This window comes from Chlamydotis macqueenii, chromosome 15 (genome assembly GCF_036417535.1).
Source record: "Chlamydotis macqueenii isolate bChlMac1 chromosome 15, bChlMac1.mat, whole genome shotgun sequence".
NCBI lineage: Eukaryota > Metazoa > Chordata > Aves > Otidiformes > Otididae > Chlamydotis > Chlamydotis macqueenii.
The window spans coordinates 3,021,956-3,034,265 of record NC_141570.1 but is presented as its reverse complement, the minus strand read 5'-3'; the positions used below and the strand labels follow the sequence as shown (position 1 = coordinate 3,034,265).

The following is a 12,310-nucleotide window of genomic DNA, read 5'->3' as shown; positions in this document are numbered from 1 at the left end:
CCCTCAGTCTGTGACACCCCGTGGCTGTGAAGGCCTCTGTGAGCGGCCTGGGGTTGCCCCAGCTGTCCCCACTGTCACTCCGCTGAGAAAACCCGATAGAAAAAGGAGAGGGGAAAAAAGGCAATAAATTAAATAAATAAATGGCCCACAGGGGGCGCCTGAGCTGGGGAACTACAAGTCCCGTCGATCCTAGCGGCGACGCATGCGCAACGTGGGTGGGAAGGGGCCGCGTCGCGCTGTGCGGGCGCTCGAGCGGTGATTGGCGGCGCGGGTTGTCCGTCAAAGGCCGCGCCCCGCCCCGCCGCGGCGGTGCCTGCCCCGGGCTCTCGGCGCGCGGTGCTCGGTGCTCGGCGCGCGCACCGGGACCCGCACCGGGACCGGAACCGGAACCGGGACCCGAATCGGGACCCGGACCGGCACCGCCCCCCGCCGGGACCGGCACCGCCCGCACCGGGAGCGGCCCCTGGGACCGCCCGCCCCCCCACCCCACTCTCCCGGTACCGGCCCCCGGGATCGCCGGCCCCGCCCGGTACCGGGCCCCACCATGATGAAGTTTCGGTTCCGGCGGCAGGGCGCCGACCCGCACCGCGAGCGCCTCCGGAATGACCTCTTCGCCTTCAGCAAGGTGCGCCCGGGCCGGGGGACGGCGACCACCGGCAGCTACAGGGGGTACGGGGCGGGGGCCCGGGGGCGGGGGTGGCGGGCGGACCCCCTCCCGCGGTGGTGCAGGCTCCGGTACTCTCCCCCCGCTCGCGGGCGAGATGCAGCCCCCGGGGAGGGGAGCAGCGCGCGGGACACCGCCCCCCCGGGACCGCAGTGCCCCCCCGGTGGGGCGGGACCCCGGGGCGCTGGGGGGGATGCGCCCCCGGCGGGTGCGGACCGGGACCCCCGGGTGCAGGATGCGGGCTTGGGGGGGGGCTGCCCTCCCCACCTAGTGTGCAGCGGGCACCCCCTCCTCGGGGCACACCCCCTCCCGCACCCTGGGACGGGATGCAACCCCCCCCCCCGCCCCCGACACCCCCTTCCCCAGCCCCGTGGGGTGAGGGGGGTCCCCCTAGCACCCCAGTTTCCGTGGTTCCCCCCAGGCCTCGCCTGCTGGCAGCAGCATTTTGGGGCTCCCCATGCCCCCCTCCACCCCATCTGACCCCTATATGGGGGGGGGCTCAGCCCCTCACCCCAGACACCCCAGGGCTGCGGTATGGTGGGGCAGACCCCCCGTGTCAGCTGTGGTGGCGACCCCCGGGGTGGGAGAGACCCCTGGCACCCCAAAACTGGGAGGCTGGGGGGCATTAGAGGCCCAGAGCTTGGCTCCCCCGCCGACACTGGGGGGGCTTTCCCCACTCAGCCCCCTCCCGTGGGGTGGGGGGCCCCCCGGACCCGTCAAAAACCCGAGGAGGGACCCCGCTAGCCCTTAGCTGTGGGACCCTTCTCTCGGCGGGACGGGGGCTCGGCGCGCCCCGTCCCGGGAGCCCCTGGGTGTCGGGACCACCCTGCTGCCCTGGCCCCGGGGGCGGGAGAACGGCGCCAGCGGCCCCCCCGGCACAGCCGGGACCCCGTCCGTCCTTCGGCAGCATCCCGGCGTCGGTTGTTTGCCAGCTGCTCGCCCGAACTCATGGTGGGGACCCCCGCGTCGCTCCACAGGGCTGGAAGATATTGGGGTGCGCCGTGGTGAGGGGAGGGGGTCTCAGCCGGCACCCACCGCCCCGTCTCCCCCGGACTCACCCCTGCGGGCGAGGGTCTGGCTGAGGCGCGAGGCTCAGCCCAGCCGGAGCCCCCTCAATTTTGGGACGAGGGTCCCGCGGCCCGATCCTGCCCGAGCAGGCGTCCTGGGGGGTCTGCGTGCGGCGGGGCGTCCCGAGGGGGGGCCCGGGGAGCAGCCCCGCTCCGGCCGCGGCCGCCAGCTGCCCACCTGCCTCCCATTAACGGTTGTTTTTCCTCCCGAGCTCCAGATCTGCCGGGGATTTGCTGTAATTTGGCCGGGAGCGCGGCTTGGCCGGGCCGGCACAGCCTGCCGGATGCGGCCCCGCTGCCGGGCGGGAAGAAGGGCTGCGACCCCCCCCCGCACCCCCAACGTCTTGGGGCTCAGGGTGCAGCGGGGAGCCGGGAGGGCATTTTTGGGGTACGCACAGGCCGGGGGGGGTCTTTGCCGCCGCCGTCGTATCCATCCTCGGCCTAAAGCGTCCCCGCGACGTCCCCGCGCTGCTGCCGTCCCGGCTCCCGCCGCGGCGTCCGTCCCGGTGGGATTCGGGGTGACCCTGCGCGGGGCTGCCACGGGGCCTGGGACCCACAGACGTCCCCCTTAAGTTGCCCCCCTGGCCCAGCTGGGACCCCCTGGGCGGGCTGGGGACGTGGAAGGTGACCCAAGGCGGGGAGCCGGGGGCAGGGGGTGCCGCCGGCGGGCGCGAAAAGCCGCCCCGCTGCACCTCTGGGCCCCCCCAGACAAAGGGAGCGGGTCGGGATCCGGCCGGTCTGGCTCCGGCACCTCCGTATCACCCCATGGCGCGCCGCGGCCGCTCGGCCGAGCTGCCCCCCGGGAGCCCCGCGGTCCCCTCGCCGCAGGCCGGGGCGACGGGTGCCCCCCGCGTCCCCCCGCTGCCGACCCCTCCCCGGCCGGCGAGCCCGGGCACGCCATCGCCGACCGGGATTTCCTTGGGAAGGTGCCCGCGGGCGGCACGCGGCCTCGACGGGGACGTCCCCGGCGTTAGCGGGTCCCGCTCGCCTGGTTCTGCCGCCCGGCGACGTCGTGGAGGGGGGGTCTGAGCTGGACCCCGCTCGAGTCCTGGGGCGCCCGCACCTCGGGCAGGGGTTTAGGGTGGGGGGGTCCCTTCCCCAAGGCGCCGGCTGGAGGGGGGTCTCAGAGCTCCCCTGGCTGTGGGGTTTGGCGCGTTTCGGGGCGTCGGGTGGAAACTGGGTGAGGAGCGGCGTGTCCCCCTCCCCAACGATCCCCCTCCTCCCTCGGTGGCAGCAGCTTCGTGCTCCTCCGTCGCCGAGGTGGCGCTCGGGCTGGTGTGAGATGGGAGCTGTGGGGAGCCACTGGGGGGGGGTGCAGGAGTGGGGGGGTCCCCGCTCTGACCCGCCCGTCCCCGCGGCAGACGGTGGAGCACGGCTTCCCCAGCCAGCCCAGCGCCCTGGCCTACGACCCCGTCCTGCGCGTCATGGCCATCGGGACCAAGGCGGGAGCCGTCAAGCTGTATCCTTTTCCCCCCGCGAGGGCAGGAGGTAAGGACCCCCCCCCCCCAAATCCCGCGGGAACGCCGGGAGACGTGGCTGGGCTCGTCGTCCCCCCCCCACCCCAGCTCCGCTGGCGTCCGTCTGTCCGTCCCTGCGTCCAGCTGGGCTGCAGCTGGGCCGGGGTGGGGGGAGCGGAGGAAACCCCCGCCTGACCCAAAATGCCGGGGGTGCAACGGGGGCTCGGCCGTCCCGGGCGGGGGGTGCTTCCCGCTGTCGCCTCCCTTATCCCGGGGGGCTCCTGCCTGCCCCAGCTTTTGGGAGGGGGACAACACGGGGCCGCCGGATCGACCCCGCCGAGGGGCAGCGGGGCCTCCGGCCGGCCCGACGCCAGGGTGAGGGGCTACGGAGGGCGCTGAGCCCGGTCCTGGGTGGGGGGCCCACGGGGGGGGACGACGATGACGACGCGGGGCCCAGCCGAGCTTTTGTTGCCGGTGGCGTGCGGGGAGAATCCGGAGGGCTGCTGGCGGGCGGCCAGGGCGGGATGCGGCCCGCGCTTGGGGGGCCCCGCGCCGCAGGAATGCGGGGTGGGCGTACGGGGGTGGCGGGGGGGGCTGGCGGCTGCGCCCGGAACGGGGTTTGGGGGTCAGGGTTGGGGAAAGGGGGGACCACTGCGCTCCCCCTCCCCCAGGCCGGTGGCTCGCTGCCTCCTGAGCACAAAGATGGCGTGTTTTTTTTTTTCCTTCTTTTTTTTTTTTCTCTCTTTTTTTTTTTTTTTCCCCTGCCGTGGCCACCCTGGTGCCAGCCCGGCCGCGACGTCGCCGGCCGCTCCGTTCGCCCGCCTCGCCATGGGGTGCTGGCTCCGGCCACCCCCAGGCCGAACCCCCCCGGGGGCCGCGGAGCCGCCGTTGCGGGGGGCAGCGATGCCCTGCGCGTCCTCTGCGGGGACGTTTTTGGGCCGGTACCCAGCTCGGGGCTGGCGGTGGGGTGGCACCGTCCTGCACGCCGCGCCGTGCCCGGCTCCGGCCGCCACGGAGAAGATGCTCCACGGTGCCGGGGAAGCGAGGCGGCAGCCGGAGCTGGCCTGACTGGTGCTACTGGTTCATGGGGGCACCCATGGGTGCTCCCCGGCCGAGCGGGGCGGATCCGGCTGCGACAGCCTGGCACTGAGGGGTTGTCGCACCCTGGGGATCCCCGTCACCGCCAACCGGTGCCCCGGCCGCTTGTCCTTGGGCTGGCGACGCCGTCGGGTGGGGAAGGCTCCCGTGGGTGCCGGGTCGGGGCGCGCGGTGCCGGAGCTGCCGCGCTGGTCCTGCCCCGGTTCCCACCGAGCGGCGTTGCCGCTGGAGGAGCCGGGACCAGTTGGGTGAGTGAGGCTGTGCCGGCGCATGCCGAACCCCACCCTGCTGCCGGCGCCTCGCCGCGGCCCTGCAGCTGAGGAAGAAGAGGGTGGCAGAGGACAGGAGCCGGCCTGGCCCACGCGCACACGCCCCGGCCGCGTCCCGACCCATGGCATCCCAGTTAGGGATGCTCGGCGGATCCCGGCCTCCCCAGTGCCGTGACCAGCTCTGGCGTGGGGCGCTGCCGGGGAGGCACGGGGCTAAACTGGCTCCTGCTTGTGAGCCGGGGGGGGGGGAATTTGGGGGTGCGGGAGTTCGCAGGGGTGGGGGACACTCTACCCTCGTTGCTTCTTTGACGGCCCCCCCCCAGATACGGCGCGCCGGGCGTGGAGCTGACGGGCCTGCACAAGGAGACGGCCACCGTCACCCAGCTGCACTTCCTCCCCGGCCAGGTAGGTGGGGGTCCCCGGGGGGGCCCGGCGGCATCCCCCCACCCGGCCCCCCGCCCACCCTGCTGCGTCGCCCCCGCCCAGGGCTGGCTGCTCTCCTTGCTGGACGACAACACGCTGCACCTCTGGGAGATCTGCCAGAAGGAGGGCTGCTCCCACCTGGAGGAGACCCGCAGCTTCGGCCTCCCGGGACGCCCAGGGTCCGGCGGCGCTAAGTACTTGCCTTGCTGGGGGGGGTGGGGGGGTTCCCAGCTGCTCCCCCCCCGCCCTCTCGCCGTGGGGCTGCGGCCGGGAGCGATACCGCTGCCGGCTGGGAACGGCGCGTGGGAGCGGCCGTCCCGGCTTGGGGCGGGATGGTGGCCAAGGTCCCTCGGTGGCGGTGCTGGGATGCTCCCCCGATCCCGACTGGGATACTGGGGCGGGGGGGGGGGCGGAACGCAGCCCTGGGATTTTTGTGGGTGCTGGCGGGGCCGGGGGGTAATTAATGGCTCTAATTGCTGTTAGTGCTGGGGCTGTCCCTGTCCCCGTCCCGCTGGCTCAGCGGGGATGCTGCACTGGGGCAGGGGAGGTTTGGGGTCTCTCCGCCGCTCCCCCAGACCCAGCGTGGTGCTGACTCGGCCCCCCCGGCTCTCCCCTCCAGCTGCTCCCCCGGCATCACGCGGGTGACGGTGGTCCTGCCCACGGCGGCCTGCGCGGTGGCCTGCCTGGGCACCGAGGGCGGCGCAGTGTACTTCCTCGCCCTGCCCGCCCTCGCGCTGCTGGAGGACAAAACGCTCTTCCCGGATGAGATCCTGCAGAGGTGAGCCCCCCCCCCCACCCCACGGCCCCTCCCCAGCGCTCTCGGCCCCCCCTGACCCCCCGCCTCGTCCGCCCACGCAGCGTCCCCGATGACTACCGCTGCGGGAAGGCGCTGGGGCCGGTGGAGTCCATCCAGGAGCACCCACACGACGGCAGTCGGCTCCTCATCGGGTACAGCCGGGGGCTGGTGGTCCTTTGGGAGCAGAGCACGCGCGCCGTCCAGCACCTCTTCCTGGGGAACCAGGTACCGGGGATGGTTGGGGGGGCTGTGGGCTCCTGCGTGTGTGTCCCCCCCAGCTCCACCCTGCCCTGGGTGCCGAGCCCCTCCGTGTGCCCCCGCAGCAGCTGGAGAGCCTGGCCTGGGAGCAGAGCGGGAAGAGCATCGTCAGCTCGCACAGCGACGGAGGGTACATGGTGTGGGCGGTGAGCGGCGCCGGCCAGAGGACCCAGCAGCCCGTCATGTCCACCATCCCCTACGGTACGGGGCGGGGGTCGCGGGGTTGGGGGCTATCGCCCCATCCCGGTGCCGGTACCATGGCCGTGGGGTTGATATTTTTGATATTTTGGTTTCAGGTCCGTTCCCTTGCAAAGCCATCAGCAAAATTCTCTGGCGGACCTGCGAATCGGGGTATGTCCCCGCGGGGGCGGCTCCGGCGCAAACCCCCCTCCCAGCAGCCGGGCTGGGCTGGTGGTGGGCGCGGCGGCGGAGGGGGGGATCTGGGCTGCGGGGAGGATGCTCTTGCGGGGTCTGGAGTCTGATGGAGGCTGCTTCATCCCCCCTCCCCCAGGAACCCCTTCATCATCTTCAGCGGGGGGATGCCGCGGGCCAGCTACGGCGACCGGCACTGCGTCAGCGTGCTGCAGGGCCAGACCCTGGCCACGCTCGACTTCACCTCCCGTGTCATCGACTTCTTCACCGTGCAGAGCGCCGGGGCAGCCCAGGGAGGTACGTCCCGCCGGGGCGGCCCCGGGGAGCAGGTGGCAGTGGAAGGAGGGGGGGTGTTCTCCCCTCGCAGCAGCCGTCTGCCCCCTCCCCAGGCTTTGAGAACCCCCGTGCCCTCGTGGTGCTGGTGGAGGAAGAGCTGGTGGCCATCGACCTCCAGACGCCGGGCTGGCCCACCATCCCGGCGCCGTACCTCGCGCCGCTCCACTCCTCCGCCATCACCTGCTCCTGCCACGTCTCCAACGTCCCCCTCAAGCTCTGGGAGAGGATTATCAGCGCTGGCGAGCAGCAGAGCCCCCGCCTGTCCTCTGCGGTGAGCGATGGGGAGGGGAGGGTCCCCAAGCCCCCCGGGATGGGCTGGCGGAGGGGCGACGCTTGCTCCTGCTCCCTGTGGGTGGGCTCCCTCCATCCCTCCTCCCCTCCATCCCTCCCTCCAGGCTTGGCCCATTGACGGGGGGAAGAACCTGGCCCAGGAGCCCACGCAGAGGGGGCTTCTCCTCACCGGGTGAGTGGCCTGGCAGCGGGGAGGGGGGGGCGTGGGAAACCCAAAATTCACCAGCTGGGAGGAGGGAGGGAGGGGGATGTACTCAGCCCCTTCCCGTGGCAGGGTAGCGGGGTGGGGCGCTGGGGGGTGATTTTGGCCGCTTGTGTCACGTTCAGCTTGGTGGCCGGGTAGGAGCGTGTCACCCGCGGCGTTGTGTCCCCCCCCCCCCCCGCCTCCTGGCACGGCGGCCGCCAGCACACAGGCGGCTCTTGTTAGCTGGGCAGATGTCGGGGCCCGGAGCTAACGGGGCCTCCCCGTCCCCTCCCCAGGCACGAGGACGGGACGGTGCGCTTCTGGGATGCCTCGGGGGTCTCCCTGAAACCCCTCTACAAGCTGGGCACCGCCAACATCTTCCAGACAGACTGCGAGCACAACGACAGCCTCAACCAGGCGAGCGAGGAGGAGTGGCCGCCTTTCCGCAAGGTGAGGTCCCTGGGAAGGGGGTGGGGGGGACCCCAGCGCCCCCTTGCCCCCGCCAGCGCCGGGGTGGGGCGGACAAAGCCCAGAGCCGGGCACAGAGCCGTCCTGGGGACGCGTCCCCCAGCTCGGGGCACAGCTGCCGTGTGACGCCCCGTGGGGACACAAGGGACGTTTGTTCCGCGTGCTGCGTGCCCCGGCTCGGCTCGTGGCTCTGCCCCAGCGCGGGAAGCCGGGGCGGGGGGGGAAGCCGAGGGGACAGGCCTTTCCCGGGCCAGATGCCCAGAGCGGCCCGTGCGCCGCAGCCGGTACCCGTCAGCTGGTGGGGAGCAGTGGGGGGGCTGCCCCACAGCTGCATGAAGGCACCCGGCCCCCCCGCCCCCTTGTCTCCCGCAGGTGGGCTGCTTTGATCCCTACAGCGACGACCCGCGCCTGGGCGTGCAGAAGATCGCTCTCTGCAAATACACGGCCAAGATGGTGGTGGCCGGCACGGCGGGGCAGGTAGGGTGGCGGGGGGCAGCGCGGGGGCTGCCGGGCACCTCTCGGCTCCCCCCACGAGGAGACAACGGCACGGTGGGGGCTACAGACCCCGCAGACCCCCATGCCCGTCCGTGACGGGCTCCTGCCCGCGGGGTCTAGCCCGGGGTGGGCTGGCGCGCGTCCCCCCCCATCGTCCGTGCTTGTGCCCTGCAGGTGCTGGTGATGGAGCTGAGTGACGAGAAGTCGGAGCACGCGGTCAGCGTGGCCACGGTGGACCTGCTGCAGGACCGCGAGGGCTTCACCTGGAAGGGCCACGACCGGCTGGCCCCCAGGAACGGGCCCCTGCCCTTCGCCCCCGGCTTCCAGCCCAGCGTGCTGGTGCAGTGCGTGCCCCCCGCCGCCGTCACCGCCGTCACCCTCCACTCCGAATGGAACCTCGTGGCTTTCGGCACCAGCCACGGCTTCGGCCTCTTCGATTATTACCGGCGCAACCCTGTGCTGGCCAGGTACGGGGGGAATTTCCGTGCTGGGACCACCCCAGCCCCGGAGCGACGCGGTGGGGGGTCCGGGCGCTGAGCGGTGTCGGTACCCGCAGGTGTACGCTGCACCCCAACGACTCGCTGGCCATGGAAGGGCCCCTGTCCCGCGTGAAGTCCCTCAAGAAATCCCTGCGGCAATCCTTCCGCCGCATCCGCAAGAGCCGGGTGTCCGGCAAGAAGAGGCTCAATGCCAGCAGCCCCTCCAGCAAGGTGGGCAGGGAGCGGGGGCGCTGCGCCCGCTCCTCGTCCCCGCCGGGCGGGGGCTGACCCCCGTGTCCCCCTCCCCAGGTGCAGGAGGCCAACGCGCATCTGGCCGAGCAGGCGGGACCCCCCGAGGTGGAGATGACGCCCGTGCAGCGGCGGATCGAGCCCCGCTCGGCCGACGACTCGCTCTCGGGGGTGGTGCGGTGCCTCTACTTTGCCGACACCTTCCTCCGAGACGGTGAGATCCCCCTCCCCAGGAAAAGCCCCCCGAGCTGGGTCTGGCTGCTGCCACGTCGTGGGGAGGGGGCTCTGATGCCGCTCCCGTCCCCGTAGCTGCCCACCACGGCCCCACGATGTGGGCAGGGACCAACTCCGGCTCCGTGTTCGCCTACGCCCTGGAGGTGCCGTCGCAGGAGAAGTTTTCGGAGCGGGCGGTGGAGGCGGTGCTGGGGAAGGAGATCCAGCTGATGCACCGGGCGCCGGTGGTGGCCATCGCGGTGCTGGACGGGCGGGGGAACCCCCTGCCCGAGCCCTACGAGGTCTCGCGGGACCTGGCCAAGGCCCCCGACATGCAGGGCAGCCACTCCATGCTCATCTCCTCCGAGGAGCAGTTCAAGGTGAGCGTGGGGCTCGGTGTCCCTCTGCAGTGGGGGTGGGACCCACCACCACCATGTCCCATGTCCTCTCTGGGCGTCCCCGTAACCCCTAGGCGCAAGGATGGGGCTGGAGGTGACCGGCCAGGTCCTGGGTGGCTCTGAGGGGAAAGTGCCGCCCTTTGCCAGGGGCTTCCGCGGTGGGGAGGCTGCTGGGGTGCCCCCCAAAATGCCACAGGTTCCTGTTCCCTCCCGACACCTGGCTCCTCCCACCCCGCCCAGGTCTTCACGCTGCCCAAAGTGAGCGCTAAGACCAAGTTCAAGCTGACAGCGCACGAGGGCTGCCGGGTGCGGAAGGTGGCCCTGGTGAGCCTGGCCAGCGCGGGCTCCGAGGAGCGGCTGGAGAACTGCCTGGCCTGCCTCACCAACCTGGGCGACATCCACATCTTCACCGTGCCCGGCCTGCGGCCACAGGTCCACTACGGCTGCATCCGCAAGGAGGACATCAGCGGCATCGCCTCCTGCGTCTTCACCAAGCACGGCCAGGGTGAGGGCGCCGGCCCCGCGCCGGGGGGGGATGTCCCTTGGACGTGGGACATCGTTTCCGGCCGCAGCCCTGCGGCGGTGGTCCCTGAGGCTTTTTGTTGTCCCCGCTCTAGGTTTCTACCTGATTTCGCCATCCGAGTTTGAGCGCTTCTCACTGAGCGCCAGGAACGTGACGGAGCCGCTGTGCCGGCTGGAGGTCGCCCGGCTCCAGGACACCTCCTCTCTCAGGTGGGATGTGCGCCGGGGGCGCGGGGGCTTCGCTACGCCAGCCCCCCTGGACGCCCGCCCCGTGGCGCTGGCAGTAACTCTTCTCCCCGTTTCCTTCCAGCAACAGCTCGACGGCGACACCGAAGCTGCCGCAGGCAAACGGCACCCACGTCCCTCACAGCCCCGAGGGCCAGCGCTCCCCCACCGACAGCGACCGTGAGTGACCGCCCCGTCCCCGCTGCGCGCGCCGTGTCCCCGTGGGCCCCCCTCGAGGGCCGGCCCCATGCCGTGGCTGCCCCCCAGCCCTCACGTCCCCGGGGCTCCCCAGGGTCCCCCGAGGAGCACCCGGCCGCCTTCTCGCCCGGCCCCATGGACTCCCCCAACAGCAGCATGGAGAGCCCGCTGGACACCACCGGGGACATCACCGTGGAGGAAGTGAAGGATTTTCTGGCGTGAGTGGGGCGGGGAGCGGAGTAACCAGTGCCCGCTGCCGCCAGCGCCGAGGGGCCGCGGCGACGTCCCGGCTGCCTCTCACCCTGCTCTGCCCCAGGTCCTCGGAGGAAGCGGAGAGGAACCTGAGGAACGCCAGCGAGGACGAGGCCCGGCCCGCGAGGATCCTCATCAAGTGAGGTGCGTGAGGGGCCACCGCGCCCCAGCGCGGGCATGGTGGTGGGGACGCGGCTCTAGCTCCAAACCCCGGGGTGCCACGGGGCTCGGAGCTGGGACCCCAGTGCAGCGCCCCGGCATCCCCATCCGTCTCTGGGAGGACGGGGCTGTGGTCCGTGGGGCTTTTACTTGGGGGGTGGCGGGGGGCAGCATGTCCTGGGTCCCTTCTCAGCGGCTGCGTCACCCGCAGGCGCCGCCGGCCTCCCCGGCCCATCTCAGTGCTCGGATTCCCGGGACGCGCGACTCGACTGGACCCCCCCGCGCCCCCTCCCCGTGTAACGTAGACTTCGTCTCTTCTCTAACACCCGCACCGGCCGCCGGCGCGCCCCAGCTCCGGAACGTTCCCCCCGCGCCTCCCTGCCCGGCCGCCGGCCCCGCTGCCCCCGTGCTGGCCCCGAGCTGGGGGCTGTGGGGCACAAACTCTTCCCGGGGAAGATAATTTTCTTTTTTATACACGGTCGAGCGTCACTGTCCCCCGCTCCAGAGCCTCTTTCCTGGGGGACGCTGCTGCTTCCCCGGCTCCACGGGGAGGGCTGGGGCTCGCGGACCCCCCTCGTCCCCCGGTTTGGGTCTCTCGGGGAGGTGGGGGGCCGCGAGCCCCCGGCACGGCCCCCCCCGTACCCCGGTCTGTGTTTACATGCCCGGCTCCCTGCAGTTTACAGCCCCGTCCCCTGCCTGCCGGGAGGCTCCGGCGGCCGCACAGGGACTGTCCCCTTCCCGGGGGGAGCCCCGCGTGGCCCCCCTGGCTCCCAGCTGGGCACCGGAGGGCTTGAGCAGCCTGGGAAGGGGGCACGGGAGGGGGTCACAGGTGGCCTTTTTCTCGTAGTGGCTTCTCCAAGGGCTATTCTCCAGGTTGGGCTCCGTGCCTGCTGCTCCTTTCCGACACTAATTCCTGCCACGGGCGGGTTTGGGATGGGATCGCGATGCGGGAGGGGACACACCGGCTCCTGGCCCTGCTGCGTGCTGGGGGGTGGGCAATGGGGCACGGGGCTGCCCCACCCTGGGGGTCTCACTGTGCCAAATCTCCCCCGCCTCTGTGGGCTCCCCAGCCTGGCCTCATCCTCGCAGGCGGCTGCGGTGACGCTGGCTCTGTCCCCTGGCCCGCGGTGGCCGTCCCCACCGGGCACCTGCCCCTCTCCTTTTGGGGACCCGGGGCCGGTTCGCACCCCCGGGCTCTCTTGCGGTACGTGTGTGGCTGGGGGGGGGCCGGCGGGGCCGCGCTGCCTGCCGAGGCCGGGGCTGTAGCGTCCCTGGTAGAACCCCCCCCACCTCATCCTTGTTTTGTTTTGTTTTGTTTTTTTGGTAAGATGAATTTAGCATTGTTTAGTTATTAAAAATACTGGTTTTTAATATTGAAAATAAAGCATTTAATATCAACGGCCCGGGCTGCAGCTGTCTGGGGAGCCTGGTGGGGGG

The 12,310-nt window shown here is 72.0% G+C and overlaps 1 protein-coding gene across 3 annotated transcripts; it reads left to right on the top strand.

The window, feature by feature from the left end:
* Positions 1 to 319: 319 nt before the first annotated feature.
* Positions 320 to 12,271, top strand: LLGL1 (LLGL scribble cell polarity complex component 1). 3 transcript variants are annotated; one of them, XM_086760210.1, is made up of 23 exons: positions 320 to 625; positions 3,093 to 3,190; positions 4,879 to 4,960; positions 5,042 to 5,157; positions 5,598 to 5,756; positions 5,837 to 5,999; positions 6,098 to 6,233; positions 6,329 to 6,383; positions 6,544 to 6,701; positions 6,794 to 7,011; positions 7,136 to 7,203; positions 7,512 to 7,665; positions 8,056 to 8,160; positions 8,353 to 8,645; positions 8,735 to 8,888; positions 8,967 to 9,120; positions 9,216 to 9,499; positions 9,758 to 10,022; positions 10,135 to 10,249; positions 10,350 to 10,444; positions 10,557 to 10,680; positions 10,779 to 10,858; positions 11,085 to 12,271. In XM_086760210.1, exons 1-22 carry the CDS (start codon positions 545 to 547, stop codon positions 10,855 to 10,857), a joined length of 3,156 nt encoding a protein of 1,051 aa, XP_086616336.1. In that variant the 5' UTR covers positions 320 to 544; the 3' UTR covers position 10,858; positions 11,085 to 12,271. The 3 variants fall into 3 exon arrangements, with proteins under 3 accessions (XP_086616336.1, XP_086616335.1, XP_086616337.1); XM_086760209.1 differs by having other exon boundaries at positions 5,042 to 5,172; XM_086760211.1 differs by lacking the exon at positions 3,093 to 3,190 and having other exon boundaries at positions 5,042 to 5,172.
* The last annotated feature ends 39 nt before the right edge of the window (positions 12,272 to 12,310 follow it).